Source organism: Lutra lutra, chromosome 3 (genome assembly GCF_902655055.1).
Source record: "Lutra lutra chromosome 3, mLutLut1.2, whole genome shotgun sequence".
Classification (NCBI taxonomy): Eukaryota; Metazoa; Chordata; class Mammalia; order Carnivora; family Mustelidae; genus Lutra; species Lutra lutra.
Window position 1 is genome coordinate 47,776,053 of NC_062280.1, and position 19,529 is coordinate 47,795,581.

Genomic DNA, 19,529 nt, shown 5'->3' on the forward strand with positions numbered 1-19,529 from the left:
TAAGAACTTCTGTTTCTCAGAAGCAGCAAAGGAGTGGAAAGATACAAACTGGAAGGGTTATTGGCCACACAAGTAACTGTGAAGCTTACATCCAACTCAGCGAAGAACGAGTGTCAGGAAGGACAGACACTGTGGACGCTGGTCAGAGGACCTGGACGGGACCTCACTAGAGGGGGGGCAAGCAGGATACAATGGGATGCTGGCTGTGAGAGCAGCTCCAGCCACAGGTCTCAGCCCTTTGGGATGTGGTGGGCATTAATGGGGGGAGTTCCTGGAAGGCAGGGGCCTCTCTGATCCTTGGTGTTGAAGAGCCGCCTGGAACCGCTATGTCTCGGGGCTGCCATAGGGCACCGCCGTGTGGACTGTGTAGGGTCCTCAGTGACCAAGCACCAAGGGCAGGGGAACACAGATGGGGTGATGTCAGGCTTCAACAACAGATAGGCAGGGACACAGGGTTCTGTAGAAGCCAGGCCTTCTGACCACCAGCTGCTGGGAGGACAGACAGATGCTTCCAGCCCCTGCCTCCCTCCCTTCCAGGTTCTATCCATGTTGACCCAGCAGGAAGGCCAACCCAGGTGTACCCGGCCAGCCGTTTGTCAGCTAGGTCACTGACCCCATGGGGTTTGGTTCCTCCCCTCACTGTGCCCTCATGGGCTTTACCTCACCTCCTCCCTCCTTTTTACAGAGAAAGACTCTTGTGTTTAATTAACAGAGCCCAAAGTTAGTTCTCTAGCAAAAATAAACAAAATCTACCCCCCCAATCCCTGATAAAATAAGTAACTTTTGATAAGTATGAGCCAGAAAAAGAGAAAACAGACACATATAAAAGATCAGGAATATAAAGAGGACACAGAATGGCAGATACAGAGAAAGCAGTGAGTGTTACTTCTTCCTCAAACTCTGAGTATCTCAGTGAAAGAGTGCTGCTCCTGGGAACCTTGACCCTGTAAGTGCAGGGAGGTCAGAGGGTGGTGAAGCAGGGAGGAGAGCACACTGGCAGCCCACCACACATTGGGCCCAGATACTTCCCTGCGGACATCTAGGAGGACCAGGCGATGTTGATGGGGCTCCCTCCTTGCCAGGGAACAGAAATAGCTGAAAAGCTCCCAGCTCACTCTATGAATAACCTGATACCAAAATCAGGACAAGGAGGAGTTATCTTCCAAAAGCAGACATGCCTCAACACTTAGAAGTTATTAATACAATTTACTGCATCAATAGCTTCAAGTGGAAAAAACACAGAATCCTCCTAAAAGAGGCTGCAAAAGCCTTTGATGAAACTCAAAACCCATTTCTGAATAGAATTCTTACCACAGTAGAAACAGGACATGCTTACCCGACAAGGGCTGCCTGCCAGCAGGCAGCCTCAGGCCAGTGCCTTGAGGGGTGAGCGCTCCGCCCAGGCTGTGCCTGAGAACCAGGTACCAGATGTGACACTCAGCAGAGGCACACGGAAGCCAGAGCAGCCCCCCCACCCGTTGACACAATCAGAAGATGGAATGGAAGCCACGTGCCACTGACGTGGCCACGAAGACTAGAAAGCACTACAATGTTACCCCAGCACGAAATGTCTGAGACCTGCATAATTAAATTATAAAGAAATAAACCTGATACCTACTGAAGGACCCCAAAGTAAGCCACCACCTGCCATCCACTGACTGGGACTCCCCCATCCTCAAAGTGATTCATGTGCTTATGTGATCCCGGTGTAAATGGTGTGGACCCAACAAACAGGACAGGCCGTCTAGAAGAGGGACTGCTGAAGAATTAACCAAGAAAATGGAGTAAAGAATATCAGAAACTTTCCCCAGATACAAAGATAGGACCTAGAGCTACAGTAACCTAAGTTATTACATGACCTTAAATTACTGTTGGTGAAGAAGTAGATGAAAGAACAGACCCTCCTCCCCTATTAACGGGGATGGGCTTAAGACAGGTATGACCTTTCAGATCTGGGGGGCTGCTGGTCACCCGTCTGTACGTGGCATCATGTAAAAATCCATCCGGGAAGGACTAGGGTCTAAGAGTAAAAGGGAAAGATACAAGAGTGCAGGAAAACAGAAGACCAATTTTATCATGTGAGCAGAAACACCTTCCAGGGCCAGAACCCAAATCCAGACCCCATAAAGGAAAAAGACCACCAGAGAGAAAAGAGAAAAGCTCGCAAAGCTGTGAGGGGAACACATCATAAACCAAACTCACATAAGCCACCCAATGGAGAAACATTTGCCCTGTAAACAGCCACAGTACTCAGAAAGCTCCCGTAAACCAGTAAGAAGACGACAGCCCATAAAAACACAGGCAATGATGTCGAACATCAATCGTATGGAGCAAGAAACACAGATGGCCCCCAAGCATAGGAAATGCTCCTTTGTACCCGTAAGTTCAGTTTCAAACACAAATGAACTACCATCTTTTATGGGTCAGATTTAAAAGATCAGTGAGTCTGGAAATGCAGGTTGGCATGCTCCCGCAGCGCTGGTGCGAACAGTTGTCAAGAAAAGCAATTCAAAATGTACCTGTCCTCCGATCCAGCAATTCAACTGGGAGAAATCTCTCCAACAGATAAGAACTCAACTGGCAAAGTGCACAGTCCAAACGTAAAAGGATGTCTGTGACAGAAAAACCACAGCCAACCTGAGAACCCCTAAGGGCCCACCTGCCAGGGACCCGAGGATCCTGCCACGGCACGACCCCACCTCGGCATGTGGGGAGTGACATGTGACAGTGCCACACTGTCCCGAGACTGGAAAGGTGGACTCCAGGCCGAGGGGTGATCTGTGACCCTGCTGAGGTTGAGAAGTGTTGGCAGAAGGAGGGAAGGCTGCAGAGGCAGACTCACCTGCTCCACATGGGGCTCCTTGGCGAAGGAGATCCTGGCAATGGAGTGGGACGTGATGCACAGCTCCTGCCCGTTCACCTCGCCCTCTTCCACCTCCACGATGCCTGCAGGGGCCATCAGAGCTCAGCAGCCATCACGCTTGCTATGCCCACTGCTCCTACCACCCGCTCCTGCAACTGGGGCTTCAGCAGTTCTGAATGTGGAAGCCGGAGCCTCCCAGGCGTCAAGGGGGAAAAACTCGCTGCAAGTCCTCTTATAGCCAGAGCAGAGGATCTACGGAGGGTCACCCTGTTGGGGGGGTGGGGAGGTGCCCTGATGCCAGCCCTGCCCCATCACACAGCCCAGGGAGCCTCCTCCATCTCCAGCTGCTGGCTGCCCCCTGACTTCTAGCTCACCAATGCCCTGGGCAGGCCCACTCCAGGGTGGGCTGGTCTGGACTGTTCAGCCTCTAGAAAGTGAGACACACTCGAGCCAGGGAGCAAGGTAAAGGTCAAGTCGCTATGTTTTTAAGTACTCTCTAATTAATGAACCTGGTGAACTATCTTAGGGTGGGCTCCCACTGGGGACAGAATGGATTTGCAGACACAGAACTTCTGGCTGCATGGTGAGCCTCCTGGTTCTTGTTCACACCTGCGTGTGGAGGCTGAAAGAGGCTGTCATGCCAGTGCCGGAGCAGCTCAGGAGCAAAGGGAAGCAGCCCCTCTCACCAGCAACCCCTGCCAGCACGCCCTGCCAGCTCCGTGGAGCCTATCCAAAGGCCGACGCTTCCCACACTGACAGGCACTTGATTATCCCCCGCAGACGTGTCCACGAGCACAGACACCCCCAAAGGCCACTCTGAGAGCCAGAGGCTGATGCTGCCTCCCCCACTGACTGCCCCTCTGCAGGCAGGCTCAGGGCATGGGCAGGGGAGGCTGGGGACGGCCGCCGAGGGAGGGGTACCTGTGTTCTGGGCGCTGACGAAGGCCACCTTGTTGGTATCGGGCTTGAGGCGGATGAAGCCACACTCCCTGTGCATGGGTTTGCGTGTGTCCGGGTGGAAGGCGTTGAACCTGCGGGCAGCAGGTGAGGTGAAGCCCCGAGTATCAGATGTCCCCAGAGAGAGAGCCAGACTTTGTGGACACAGTTCTCGCACTTTATAAAGCCCCCCGCCCCAAATATAAAATAATGAAGTTTGCTGGGGTGCCTGGGTGGCTCAGTAGGTTAAGTGATCGACTCTCGATCTCAGCTCAGGTCTTGACCTCAGGGTTGGGAGTTTAAGCCCCACGATGGATGGAGAGAGGACTTAAATAAATAAGACGTTAAAAAAAAAAAGTAGTTTCTTGTTCATGTGGAAAACAGAGAGATGCATAAAAGACACAGCCCAAGAGAGATAAGTGGGCCCCAGCCGCCAGGTGCCTCAGGACCTTTCACCAGACTAGGAGCAGCTCTCCCACATGCGCCTCCCTCTCTTGTTCATGTCTGCTGTCCCTCCGTGCTGTCCCAGTCACCACCATGACTGACCCTGACCCTGGGATGGGACCTTGGGACCTATAAGGTAAGTGGCCCGCACCCACAGGGCCCCCTCATGGTTCTCAGTCCCAAGCACCCCACATGCCTAGTAAAATCCCAGCCTTACACTGGGATCTGTGTAAATCCCAGTGTAAAATCCCAGCCTTTGCCTCTTGTGAGCAATTCACAGGTAAGTAGCAGAACAGGAGCTGAATCAGGATGCGGCTGGAGGGCCACTGAGGACTTTTGCTCTGCTGTGTAGTAAGGCTCTGAGAACGACCACACTAACGGCCTCTCTGGGGCCTCCAATCGCTTGGGGTGACGGGGGCTGGGGGGGGCGGTTTAAAGGAAAGCCATGCCCTTTTATTTTCAGTAACATGGGGGTGACTGGTTTCCACTGGGGTTAAGTAAGCATGGAATGAAGGATTTAACTGAGCACAGGCACCTACTTTCGTGTTTGCATGAACAAGCCTGAGATTTTGTGGTCATTTCAAAAACACAAGACACCCAGAAAGTACCATTTTCACCTATGTGATCAGATTCGGGGCAGAAAGGGGGGGCCTTTCTGAAATACAACCAGGTTCCTTTGGCACCGTCCTGCCTAACGCCTCTTATCAGCCCGGAGCTGCTCTTGCAAGCGATCGGGCCTGCACTTACGAGAAGTTCAGCACAGGCTGGCCCACGTGGGAGATGTACACCTCCTCCAGGTATTGGAAAGGCTGCAGCGTCGGGAAGGTCCCGGCTCCTGGCGGGTCTGACAGCCAGGTACCCAGCATCCAGGACAGCGGCTCCACCACGGGGTTCATCGTGGGAGGCTCTGAGGACAGAAGGAAGAGGCAGTTAGTGGGCTGTAAACATGCCCTGCTGAGCTCTGTGTGCAAGCGTGCCCTTGCAACCACAGCAAACCCCGCGTGACCATGAATATGTCGCTAGCCACCTGTTAAGAGGGGGAAAAAAAGGGCAAACAATTCGCAAAGGTCATCTTGCCACCTCTGACTCTTCGCAGGAAAGACAAGTGGGCCTGGGGGGTGGAGCAGTGTCAAACCAAGCCAAAGGACGATGGGGCCCGAGACTGGCAACACGGCTACTGGTGAGAACGGAGGTTCGCACCTCCAGCTTCTGAGCCCCAGGGGACAATACAGGCCGCCAGGACAGGGAGGGTGGCCAAAAACCCACTCCCTTCCCCATCTAGCTAGTGCTTCTGGTCCTGCCTCCGATCACCTGTGAACAGCTGGGAAGTGAGGACAGCAACAGCTGAGATCTGTGCCATCAAACTCTTGTAATTAGACAAGACAAAGTTAAGTTATTTACAATCTCTGGTGGAGATAAGCACTAAAAGCTTCAGAAGCAAAGGTCTGGGCTGTAGGACTCCGCAGAGCCCCAGAGAGGTGCTGTCCCCCTCAGCCCCCCAGGGCACCTGCGTCCTGCTAAGCAAAGATAACAGTGCATCAGGAAATAAGAATGCTGGGGGCGCCTGGGTGGCTCAGTGGGTTAAGCCGCTGCCTTCGGCTCAGGTCATGATCTCAGGGTCATGGGATCGAGTCCCGCATCGGGCTCTTTGCTCAGCAGGGAGCCTGCTTCCCTCTCTCTCTCTGCCTGCCTCTCCATCTACTTGTGATCTCTCTCTGTCAAATAAATAAAATCTAAAAAAAAAAAAAAAAAAAGAAATAAGGATGCTGAATGGAACGTACCTGAGGTGACAAGCAGAAAGGGACACGCGGCTGTTGGGTGTTTTGAGTCCTAAACTGGGAGGGCCAAGGACAGCTCCCTGAGATGTGTGTAAAGGTCGCGGCAGGAGGGGTCCCATGAACTTGGGGGTCCCTGGCGAGTCCAGCGCGGGAGGTGCAGGGAGCAGGAGGAGGGTAGCCTGGGCTCCACGTCACTGGTGGAAGCCGTGGCAAGTGCCAGATTTGGGGTCTGGTCTGCAGGCAGAGTGTGGGCTAATAGGTGGGATGTGGGGCAGGACAGCAAATGGTTCACGGCCATGAAAACAGAGAAGGCTAGAGGAGGTGTGCTGGTGGTTGGGGCTGGCGGTCCAAATGGCCACCCCCTCGGCTCTGACAGCTCATGTCCCATGGTTTGCAGAACAAACAGAAATAGTTGTTTTTCCACCAGCCGTGGCCTCTGAGTTGCTCTCTGATGGGTATACTTGTCGTGCTCTGGGGTTGCACGGGGGAAAAGCCTGCCTGTGAGCTTGCCACTGGACTGGCCCGCCTGGCTGCCCTACCACCTGGGTCCTCGTCAGTGGACGGTAGGCAGGGTGGTGTGCTTCCCTTCTGTGCTCTCCTTTCTGGGCAGGGCTGCTGAGTGGTGCCCTTCCTCCGGGGTCAGCCTGCTGCCTGGAGAGCCTGTGATGGGGCTGTAGTGGCCTCCAGCTCTAGGAAAGAGCCCTCTGTGCCCCTTCTCCTGGGCCCGAGCTGCGGGACTCAGCGCTCCTGTTCCCGCTCAGTGTCCCCCCCCACACCCCGCCCCGTGGCTCCCATGGTGGCTCGTCAGGGGTGACCCCCTCAAAGGAAGACAGTGGTGGGAAGGAGCCTAGCCCTGCCCTAGATGGTGCACCCCGTCCCCGGCAGCTCCCCAGCCCGCAGGCCAGCCTCTTCCCACCACAGGTCCACAAGCAGCCCCTCCTCTGGGACACAGCCCCACTGGGAAGATCCTGAGGGCAGGAGCCCTGTCCTCATTGAATCCACTCTTCTGGACGACCCAGGGAGGGGGAGCTCCTCCACCATTGGGTGCTCGGGAGACACACACAGAGGATGAGACAGAGACAGGGAAAGCCCCAGAGAGACAGACAGACAGAGCTGGGTCTTGCTCTTATCTTCCCTCAAAGTCTCTCTGGGTCACTCTGTGGGAACACGACTGGGGAAGTGAACATTATCATCTCTACCAGAAAATAGCAAAAAACTATTAACAGACAATTAAAAGCCTCCCTCCTGAGCCTAAACTTTCTGGGAAGATAGGTCACAGCCCCCCGAATGCGTGTGAGGGCTGTGGTAGGTGGAGGTGGCCTGGGCAGGGGCCCTGGGACCCTGTCTGTGTGGACAGGACAGGGAGTCATGTGTCGCTCACCAAGGGGTACTCAGCGGCTCCGTCACACTGTGCAGAGCATGGGAGTTGGCCTGACAGTGGACCCGGGCCTGGAACCCAGCACTGGGGGAGCGGAGAGCAAGCCAAGGGACACTGTGCCACCTGCTACCGCCAGGGCCCCAGGAAGGCCATGAGCACGTGTCTCAGCATGGAGTGAAGCAACCACCCCTGGGGAGAAAGGGCCCTGAGGAGAGATGAACTAGGGAAGGCGGGCGCCCATGTGGGGCAGTTGGTAGAGCGTCCAACCCCTGATCTCCACTCGATCGTCATCTCAGGGTTCCAGGGTTGGGGTGTGTTGGGCTCTACGCTCGCAGATCATCTGCTTCTCTCCTTCTGCCTCTGTACTTCCCCCAACTCATGTTTGTGCGCCCTTTCTAAAATCAGTAAGTCTTAAAATAAATAGATGTAGCAATATTGATTTAAAAAAGAAAGAACTATAGAAAGAAGTGGCCATAAAGCCCGAGCTGCAGAAGTCAGGAGAGAGCGCCCAGAGCTCCAGCACATGGAGACTGGAAGGGGCCTGCCAGACGGCGTGGGACTCAGGGCAGAACCAGACCACAGAGGGGACAGGAAAAAAAAAAGTGACGTGAGAAGGTCAAAAGGCCCTCGTGCCGGGGGGCATGCGCAATGTACGGCCTGTGCTGGGACAGCACCCACTCCGCTGAGTGTCTGAGCTCGGAGCCCCGCCTGGCACTAGGCCTGCTGCAAGGCGTCCCGTTACCAGAGGACACACACCCACACAAGGACTGCTGCTCACAGCTGCAGGATGTGGACGATCGGCCGTAAGAAGGAATGAGGCACTGATGCGAACTACCATGTGGAGGAGCCGAGGGAAAGGAGTCACACAGTCAGGCCACACGCCGTGGACTCCGGGCACCAGGGACGTGAGAGCAGCATGTCCACAGAGGCTGATGGCAGAGCAGGGCTCCCTGCACAGTGGTGTCCTGCAGAAGCTTCCAGAGCTACACTCACAAGATGCATAGGGTTTTAGAGTCGCCACCACTTCGTCTGACACATGGGCTATGACCTCATGGCCACACGCTGACATTGGATCTCACTGGTCCACCGAGACGTGGTTTAGGGGTAAGATACACGCTGGATTTCAAAAACTCAAGGCAAGAAAGGAGAACTTCAGACATCTTATTAACTTTTAGGAATTGATAATTACATGTTGAAATGATAATATTTCAGACAATACTGGGTTAAATAAAATATATTAATATTTTTAAAGTTTTTATGTATTTATTTTTCAGTAACCCTACACCCAACCATGGGACTCGAACTCATGATCCCAAGATCAAGAATCAGATGGTCCTCCAACTGAGCCAGGCAGATGCCCCAAGTTACATAGAATATATTATAAAAGTTATCTTCACCTGTTTCACTTTACCTTTTTATTTTTAAAAGCAAGCTCTAGGTCCAACAGGAGGCTTGAACTCACGACTCTGAAATCAAGAGCTGCACGCTCCTCTGACTGAGCCAGCCAGGTTCGTCTCTACCTTTTCAGTGTTGCTATCACACAATTCTCAACTGGGTATGAGCTGGATGGCACCACAGTGGACAGTCTCAACACGAACACTCAGGGAACTCTGCTCCTGTGAATTCTGAGGACATCGCAGCTGGACAGCCTTATCCATGGGGAAGTGTCGGCAAAGGGATTCCCGGCCAGTCCTGAATGTGGTCCACAGGAGAACAAGTAGTGGTCACAGGTGGTGAACGGCCCTACCATGCAGGCACTGAAGCTGCTGGAAGCAGGGGAGACGGGGAGGAGGCTGCAGGGCAGGCCCACGGTTTGCCACTGAGCAGCAACGTCACTGAGGCGGGCAAACCAAGGCACAGATCAAGTGGGAAGTTTTTATTCTAAAAGCAAAACACCACAGGCACAATATAAAAAATAAGGCAGAACGAAGGCCAAACACACCTGAAGTCACACATGAAAAGAAAAACCTTTTCAGACTGGATCACAAAGCAAGACCCTCAATTCTCACTGTGAGAGAGGCAGAAAGAAGAGTGATTTGGAAAGGCATACCAGAGCCAGGCAAAGGTGGGCAGTAGGAGAGTAAGCATCACAATCTCACTGGGAGGGACAATGAACTTCAGGCCAAAATGCATTAAACCGGACAACAGCTTTGTCAGGACGAATACCCCACCATCAGTGAGCCCAGCGTGCCCGATGCCGCAGCAGCACTCACAGTCCAGGACCCGCGGGACACACACCGATGCTCACAGAAAGCAGTGAAAGGGAGTCCGGCCTGCTCCGTGTCCAGGTGACCTCCACACCTCCAACAATGAGAAAGCTACATCTGGTCAGGGACATAGCACACAGCACCTGAAAACTATGGAGTACACCTTCTTTTCAAGTTCTTCTGGAATATTCATGAAAATGGGCCTTAGAAATGGTCAGAGAAAATCTGTAAGTTTCCAGAAACAGAAAGAGCTCCTACTATGTTGTCTAATTAGAATGTAGTAAGGCTAGAAATTAAAACAATATCTGATTTCCCTTAACAATGTTATGCCACAAAAGAGAAGCCAGACACAAACATGCACGTATTCTGATTCCATCTACGTGAAATTCTAGAAAAGGATGAAGAGTGCCAGCAGCAATGGGATGGGGGCCAGGGTTGGGGGGGCAAAAGAGAACCTGGGGATTCTGGATGGGGGGGTGCGGTCCCACCGGTGTCTGCACCCATCTGAAGTCAAGAGGTGAACACCTGAAGGCTGTTTCACTTACTTAAATTGTACCACAATGAAAAAACACTCAGAGGCAAAACAAACATAAAACAAAACAAAACAAAACAGAGCCTGAAATGCCTGGACCTGTTTACTACGTTACTGCAACAAAGGGCCAAGGGTGGTCAGGTGACAGCAGCCTAGCCTTCCAGGGCCTCCAGTCCATGCCGGCCAACTGCTGCCCACAGCGGGAGGGCCTTCTGTTGCAAATCTTCTGCTATTTTAAGAAAATCCAGAACTATCGATTTGGGGGTTAAATATTCCAATTTCTAAAGGTGTAACTGAATTAAAGCAGCAACAATAGGTTGCAGTGTGAGGCATGGGTCAGCCGGTCAGCGGGGAGCGAGAGCACAGCAGTCCCAGGCCAGGGCCTGGATGTGCAGACATCCTCCCGACATCCACCTAAGGGCCCAGGCCCTGAAGGCGATCCTTGGTGGACCCCGGGCCCTTCTGCCTTGGCCCTCATTCACTAGTAAGGAGAGAGAGAAGACAGGAAAAGGTGTTCCAGGGAGGGTCCTGTGAAGGGACAGGGAACGGGGCACCATGACAACCACGTGGCTAACAAATGCAGACAAACAGAGCCTGGCCTGCAGCCTCTACCTCCGGGACACTGGTGCAGGGCCTCGGGACAAGAGAGCTGCCCGCAGCGCTCCACTAGCCCAGGTCAGGCCTGTTTGCACTCTGCTGGGTGATGACATCCCCCGGTCACATCTGAGTGTAGATGCTGTGCTGTGGGGGCTCAGGCAGGGGACATGAGGACAGCAGGGGAGGAACTGGGTGAGGTGGAATAGGGGGACGGCCTGCCTGGGGTGGGGACAGAGGCTGGAAGCCCTGAGAACAGTTGCCAGAACCAGAACACAGGAAGAGGGGCTGAGGTGATGTGGGTCAGGGAAGGGGATGAGGAGAGAGTAGGAGGACCAGTGGGGTTCAGGTGGAGTCAAGTCCAGCCATGGCTGGAGGAGGATAGGAGAGGGCAGAGGCCAGACCAGGACTGGTCAGAACCCCCTGGAGGGGTGAGCTCCACATGGCCATGGCACCTGAACACGGAGTGGGAGGGTGTCCCCAGAAAAGCAGGAGGGAGAGATGGCTGAAGGCCTAACTTCTGCCTCTAACCAGGTCTGTCAAAACTAATCCCATCGCCTCCACCATGGCGGGAAGGTGTGCACCAGTCACGTGGCACCTGCATAGGTGCAGCTGGCCAAGCCTCATGGGAGCACGACTCAGTGTCACGTGGGCTGACTCTGAGCCCAGAGCCCCTGCATGGTGGCCGTGCAGCCAAAGGGATGCAGTATTCACTGGGTGGCAGAATAAAAAATCCTAAAGTGACTCTCTGAAGTCAGAAGCACATTCTGAGCAGAAAAAGTAAGCACCTGCGTGGGGCTGAAGGTGCATGCTATTAAATCCACATCAGGACACACTCCCCTGGCAGCCTGGCTTTCCCTACCAGCACACATGCCCAGCATCCAACACCATTAAGCCACGATGTGGCATCTGACTCTGCATCCAAGCTCTGACGGCTCCGAGGATCGTGTCAAAGTGAGCTCTCCTGGCTGCGTGTCATTTGCTCTAACTGTAAGGAAGGTCACCTGAATAAGGGGCAGTGGTAAACCCGCACGCCTCCCCCAGTGGCTCCCACACCGGCCAGCAATGGGCTGAGCCAGGTTGCTCTGCGGGGTTGGCTCCGCCCCCCAACCACCCTGCAGTCCCTGCACCTGCAGCACCATCCACTGAGCTGCCTGCCACCGTCTTTCCTGTGTTCAGGGAAGCCTTGCAGGGGAGAACCGACAAGTAATTCTGAGACCCACATGTCAGCTTCCAAGAGCCTACGGTGTATCTCAAAATTCATCCAACTAAATCCTTAGGACTTGTGTATTTTTCTCCACGTAAATCATATTTCACTAGAAAAATAAAACAAAAAACATAAAAAATAAGGGATTTAAGCCTATTTGGCACTTTTAACCTCTTCAAGTAAACCGGACACCTTTATATGCATTTTTTTCTTACTGCTTTTTGCTTTTATTAACATCTCAACCAAAATGCAAAAACAAGAATTTAAATTTTCCAAGAAAATTAAATTTTCATTTTTTGGCCTAAGACAGCGAAAGCAAGCTTACCCATCAGTGATGGTGAGTTTTCTGAACTCCAGACACGGTCAAGGTTCTTCAAGGTTGTTTTCCGCCAATTGACGGAAAACATCTGCACCTGGCTGTTAGCAGCTTGGCAGGAAGTGAATGCCAAACTGAAGACAGCATTCTGGGAACTGTAGTTCCACCCTAGGACATGGCTCCTCAGAAACCCATGGGAGACCAGAGATCTGGAGGGGACTGAGCCTGGGATGTGGGAGCAGATCAAGTCAGATCAGACCATGGTGGGACAGGCAGGGAGTGAGGAGCAGGGCTTCCACTCTCTGCTGCTTCCCCTGGGGAACACAGAGGGAGCTGATCTGTGTCATGGGGAAGCAAGCAGAACCAGGCACGTAGCAAAAGCTGTTTCTGGAACAGTCTCTCTGGAAACTCCTGACGTGTCCCCTCTGTCTCCCAGGGGGATGGTGGCCCACTTATCTTGGCTTTAAGAGCCAATGCTTGGAGACTTCTCTGTCTCCTGGCAAAGGTGCCAGCAGGCAGGTCCAGGACCCCAAAGAAAGGAAGGGAGCAAACACATTCATTGGGACAGACTGCTTCCGGGCACCTCCCACCGTCACATTGCTGTGTTAGTGACAACAGTTTCCGACACAACACGGAGAGAGCCCAGGCTGAGCAGACACTGTCCTTGCATGGGTGACCTGTTTGTTTCCCACTTGCCTGGCACACTGGGGGAGGCTGCTCTGAAATGACAGCAAGACCCTCACTTTACTACCCATGAAATGAGAAGGTGTGTGTGCACACAGAGGAAAAAAAGAAATGACTGGAAGTAGAGCATGTTTCTATAAAACACAAAAGACCGAAAAGGAGACCCAATAATTTTAATTTGCAAAAGTTATGGCTGATTACTTAACTCAAAAGTCTCCACTGAAAAACTATTAGAAAGTGATTTTGATAGAATGACTAGTTATTAAAATTGGCAGCTTTCCTACATGTTAACAATAACCAGATTTCTAACAGGGGCAGGGGCTTCAAGGTTTAACTCTGAATTGTAAAGAGCTTAGAAGCCTTAAAACCTGTCCTTACAAAAGGAAAAACAAAGAACAAACTGAAAAATCAGTGACTTTGCTTGGACCCATTAGAGAAATGAGTCCCAGGTCTCCCAGAACTTGGAGGACGTGCTCCCCGGGAGCGGATGCAAGCTGATAGGGACCACAGATGGCAACCGGGCAGGAGGCTGGAGCTGAGCGCAGGTAGACAAGCATGACAGACACTTTCCTGGAGGCCCCCCGCTTCCAGGGGTCTGACTTCCAGGAATCTAACTAGTTCTCACCATGAAAAGACAAGAAAAAGGGGCACTGGGTGGCTCAGTCGTTAACCAGTTGCCTTTGGTTCAGGTCAGGATCCCAGGGTCCTGGGATCAAGCCCCCCATTGGTCTGCCTGCTCAGTGGGAACCCCCCTTCTCCCTCTGCCCACTCTCCCTGCCTGTGTTCCCTCTCTCGCTGTGTCTCTGTCAAATAAATAAATTAAATCTTGAAAAAAGAAAAAAAACCAAGAAGAAAATCCCTTGTCTCTGCAGTGGGAGGGGAAGGAACAGTCCTAAACTAAAGTCAGAGCATTCTCCAAGAGGAAAGGAGGTTCCGCATGGAAGATGATCTTACCTGAGCTTTATTTACTTCTACTGGGGGCAGGACTTTCCCCACCAGCCCCTCCAGCCTTCCCTTCTCACTCCCCAAAGACTCATGAAGGTCACAGCCCAGAAACACAGGCCACACAAGGCTGAACCTCAACGCTGATAATGCAGAGCGCCCCCCTCCCCCACACCACTCCTCGGGGCTCCCGCAGGTGTAAGAGGATCAGAGCAGAAAAAGCTCCAGGTGCGCTTGCTGGGAGGGAGTCCTGAGACAAGCAGTAAAGGCTTGAGAGGAATCTGAAGCCACCGAGATTGCACTGGAGGTTAGACACGACCCAACTGCCAGGCAGGCCAACCTGATACCTTAAGCGAAAGGCCTGTTTAGCTCAGCTTCTATTACCTATTACACCACGTCCACCTTTCAAAAAAACTACAAGCCATGCTAAAAGGCAATGAAAAAACGCAACCCGAACAGACATCAGAACCTTGACACAGATGAGGCAGTGGTTCTGGAATCCTCAGACCTGGAACTTAAACTGATTCATCTAAGGGTTCTAATGGAAAAAGCACACAACGCTCATGAACAGAGGGGCTTGGTAGGAGGAGAGGATGCCGAGGAAGAAGCCAAAGGAAAGGCTGCACACCCAGAGCTGCAGCAACAGAAGTGAAGCCTGGGGTGCATGAGGTCGAAGACAGAGCCGGTGAACCGGAGGATATTCAGCAGAAACTCCCCCACTGAGATGCCAGGAGCAGCACACACAGAATACGGGAGGACTGGGGGACAATTACAAAAGGGATATGTATACGCAATGGACACAACAGAAATAAAGAAGATGTGTGAAGTAACAGCAAGAAGTTTTTGGAATTAATGTCAGACAGCAAACCACAGATTCAGGAAGCCCAGATGACACCAAGCACAATAAATACCAAAAAACTTAGACCTACCAAAAAAAAAAAAAAAAAGCTAAACAGGCCTTTCGCTTGAGGTATCAGGTTGGCTTGTTTGGCAGTTGGGTCATGTCTAACCTTTCATATTCAAACTGTCCAAAACCAAAGATGGAGAGTCTTGAAAGAAGCCAGAGGAAATAGTTCTCACCCATAGAACAAAATGGGTAAGAATCACAGTGGGTGGATCATGTAAGCAAACAAGAGTAGAATTCTATATCCAGTGAGACAGCCCTTCAAACACAAGACCATAGGCTAACTGAGTGGAATTAAAAAGGAACTTTAAATTAAAGACAAGGGGCACCTGGGTGGCTCAGTGGGTTAAGCTTCTGCCTTTGGCTCAGGTCATGGTCCCAGGGTCCTGAGATTGAGCCCCGCATTGGGCTCTCTGCTCAGCAGGGAGTCTGCTTCCCTCTCTCTCTCTGCCTGCCTCTCTGCCTACTTGTGATCTCTCTCTCTGTCAAATAAATAAAATCTTAAAAAAAAATTTGTTAAATTAAAAACAAAAATTAAAAAAAGAGAGAAGAAAATAAACTGTCCTTCAAAAGTAAAGAAGAACTGAAACCTTTTTCAAACAAAAACAGAGGGAATTACATGTCCTCTAAGAATTATTAGAGGTTCTTCAGGGAGGAGGAGGACATAGGACAGAAACCTGAATCTGCAGACAGGGGAGAGCGCTGGAGAAGGAATATGTGAAGGTGAAATAAAATTCTTCCTCTTTCTTCTTCTATTTAAAAAAGATTTATTTATTTATTTGGGAGGGGAGAGTAGGGGTGGGAGCAGGGGAACAGAGTCTGAAGCAGACTCTGCCCCACGTGGAACCCAAGGCAGGCCTCAATCCCAGGACCCTGAAACCACGACCTGAGCTGAAACTGAGTCGGGACACCCAACCAGCTGCACCTGGCAGGTGCCCCCCTCTTACTCTTAACTGACGCAACAGATAAATGTTTGTTCAGATTAATGATAGTGTGATTACAACACACAGACAAAACAAATGAATGACATCAATTTTACGAGGGACGAGAGGGAGAAACTGGCGTGGACCTGGAGGAGCTGAAAATGACTCCACGGTACCCATGAACAAAGTTCCCGCAAGAAGTAAAACCCACCTGCTAAGGAAGGGGGACATCATGCGCAATGCTCAGTCAAAACCAGAGAAAGCAGAGAAGGAGGGCAGAGACACAGAAGAAGCCAACAGAAAGTTGTTACGGACAAGGGCAGAGACACAGAAGAAGCCAACAGAAAGTTGTTACAGACAAGGGCAGAGACACAGAAGAAGCCAACAGAAAGTTGTTACGGCCAGGAGAGGTACTAGTCCAAGCTGAAGCAGGAACCACTTTAATGTGAGTGGTCCAAGTACACCAGTGAAAAGATGGAGACTGTCAGAGTAGACTAAAGAAAAAGACCAACTATATATCATCTAGAAGAAACCCACTTCAAATATAAAAACACAGATCAAAAGTACAGAGACAGAGAAATATCTGTCATACTAGCACAAATCAAGAGAGAGCTGGACGAGCTGTATTAACTTCAGACAAAGCAGACATTGGGACAAGAAAGATTATCAGTAGTAATAAGGATCATAATGTAATTAATAATCAAGGTGTCAATGCTCCAAGAAGACGAGGGTCCCTGATGCCTGCGTACAGGAGACAAAGACTGACAGAACTGTAACAAGAACAGACAAATCCACTGTACCGCTGGAAACTTCAACACTCCTCTGTCAGGAACTGGCAGATCCAGCAGCAGAAAATCAGGAAGGACTTGAACTCAACCACATCATCAATCACCGATCTGTGAGCTGCTGTGATAGGTGACTTCTGTGTCCATTTGAAGGGGCTAAGAGATGCACTCAGAGCTGGTAAAACATTACTCCTGGGTGCGTCTGTGAGGGAGTTTCCAGAAGCATGTGAATTTGTGAATGGATTAGAGAAAAGGCCCTCCCCTATGTGGGTGGGCACCGAAGGCCGGCCAGAATAGAACAAAAGGGCAGAGGAAGGGTGAATTTGCTCTCTGGTTGAGCCGGGTGTCTTCTCAGTCCTAGGACATCAGCGCTCCCATCTTCAGACTCAGTCAGACTCAGATGCAGACTTATACCCCATCCACTCCCCCCTCGACAATGCTCAGGCCTTTCAACAGGGACTAAATTATGCCCCCAGCTTTTCTGGCAGCCTCCATCCTGCCATTCATAATCATGGGGGCCAAATCCTGTAATAAATATCCTGTTCTCTGTGTGTGTGTATATATATATAGAGAGAGGCACAGATATCTACATCTACATCCTCCATCCTACTGGTTCTGTTTGTCTGGAAAATCCTAACAACTACTTCATCCAACAGTAGACACATGTTCTTCTCAAGCTCACATGGAACATTCACCAAAACCATAAAACATATCTTCACAAATTTAACAGACTAGAAACCAAACAAAGTCTATCTGGGACCACAACAGAATTAAATTGGAAGTCAGTAACAGCAAGGTAGTCAAAAAAATCCCCAAACATTTGTAGATTAAATGAGATACTTCTAAATAATAGGTGGGTTGAGAAATAAAAAATTATTTGAACTAAATAGAATTTAAAATATACTTTATCAAATTTTGTGGGGTGTAGTAAAAGCAATGTTTAGAGGAAAATTTACAGCACTGAATGAGTATATTAGAAAAAATATCTAAAATCAACAATCTAAGTTTCCACCTTAGGAAAGTGGGAAGAGAAGAGCAATTAAGTTGAAAGCAAGCAGAAAAAAAAAATAAAATTAGAACAGGAACCAATAAAACTGAAAACAAAGACAAACAGTAAAGTGACCATCAAAGATTTTTTAAAAGATCAGTAACATTGATAAACGTCAAGCCCAGTTAACTAAGAACAGAGAAACAGGGCATAAAATAGCAATATTATAAATAAAAAAAGGCCATCACTACTAATCTTGTGGACATTAAGAGGGTCAGTCAGAGGGGAATACGAACAACTCTATGCCCACATATTTGATAACTTAGGTGAAATGGACCAATTCCTTGAAAGATATATACTACCAAAACTCACATAGAACTAATAATCTGAATTGGCCTATATGCCTCAAAGAAATTAAATAATCTTCCAAAATAAAAAGCACCAGCTCTAGATGGGTTTATCAATGAACTATACCAAAGAATTAAGGAAGAAATTCTACAATTCTCTACAATCTCTTGTAGAAGGTAGAAGCAGAGGGAGTATATCCTAACTCATTCTATGAGATGCACAGTATTGTAACACCAAAACCAGACAAAGACATTACAGGAAAGGAAACTACAAATATCTCTTATGAACACAGATGCAAAATCCTTAACAAGCATTCAGCAAATTGAGTCCAAAAATGTAAGAAAGTGAATTATACACCATGACTGCGGGGGTTTATTCCAGATATGCAAAGCTGGTTCAGCATTCTACAACCCATTAATGTAACTCTTCACACCAAAAGGCTAGAAGGTAAACCACATAATGACAGCAGTAGATGCAGAAAGACTGTTCGACAAAATCCAGTACCCATTCCTGATAAAAACTCTTGATAAACTAGGAATAAAAGGGAACTTCCTAATAAAGAATATCATCTCAAAAGCTCTCCTGCTAAGATCAGCACCACTCAGAGTCAACAATGTGCTGGAAAAATCCTACTTGATGTAATAAAAAAGGAAATAAAAGGTTACAGGTTGGGACAGAAAAAATAAAACCATCTTTGTATCCAGATGACATGACTATCAATGTAGAAAACCCCACAGAATTGAGAAAAAACTCCTGGAATTAATAAGCAATGGCAGCAAGGCTGCAGAATACAAGGTTAACATATAGTTGTTCTCTCAGACACCTGCAAGAAACAACTGGAATATGAAACTCTGATGAAAATAAAAGATCAAAATAAATGGACGTATAGCACGTTGATGCACCAAAGGCTCAACACTGTTATGATGTCAGTTCTTCCCACATTGGTTTTTAGAGTCAACACAATCCCAACGTCAAAATCCCAGCATGCCATTTCCTGGAAATCAACCAGCTGATTCCCAAGTTTATATGGAGAGCCAGAAGACCCAGGACAGCCAACACAACACTCATGAAAAAGAATAAAGTTGGAAAACTCACAATCCCGTATATTTCAAGACTTACCAAAAGCTACAAGCTACGCTAACCAAGACAGCATGATACTGATGAAACAGGAGCTACAGAGATCAGCACAATGGAGAGCCAGAAGGAGATCCACACTAATTCATGCACCTGATTTTTGACCAGGGAGCGAAGGCAACTTGATGGAGAAAAGGTAAGTCTTCTCGACAAATAGTGCTGGAACAGCTAGACACTGACATAAATATAAGTAGGTGGAAACACATTCTAGGTTTATAGAAACTTGACATTGTTTAAGTGTTGCTACTAAGCAAAGCAATGTACAGATTCGATGCAATCTCTATCAAAATCCCAGGAACGTTGTTTGTAGAAATAGAAAAACCCATTGTAAGATTCAGAAGGAATCTAAAGGGCCCCGGAACAGCTAAAACATTCCTGAAGAAGAACAAAACTAGAGCACTCCTACTTCCGGATTTCACAGCTCACTACAAAAGCTACGGTAATAAAAAGTGTGGTGTCAGCATAAAGACAGACATATGAAACGATGGAGCAGAATACAGAGAGCTGGAAATAAACCCTTGAATATGTATGGTCAACTGATTTTTGACAACGGAGCCATGACCATT

At 49.7% G+C, this 19,529-nt stretch overlaps 1 protein-coding gene across 3 annotated transcripts in view; it reads right to left on the reverse strand.

Moving 5' to 3' along the window:
- The window catches only part of THAP4 (THAP domain containing 4), a 46,204-nt gene that overhangs the window by 17,863 nt on the left and 8,812 nt on the right, over positions 1-19,529 (reverse strand). For 2 of the 3 annotated variants that reach the window (XM_047721650.1, XM_047721651.1), the window contains exons 3-5: positions 4,991-5,150; positions 3,785-3,894; positions 2,843-2,946 (exon numbers count right to left, since the gene is read on the reverse strand). In XM_047721650.1, the coding sequence (XP_047577606.1) occupies positions 2,843-2,946; positions 3,785-3,894; positions 4,991-5,150 (374 nt within the window). Of the gene's footprint in view, positions 1-2,842; positions 2,947-3,784; positions 3,895-4,990; positions 5,151-12,264; positions 12,421-19,529 lie in introns of those variants that run through there. The other variant, XM_047721652.1, reaches the window with a different exon arrangement.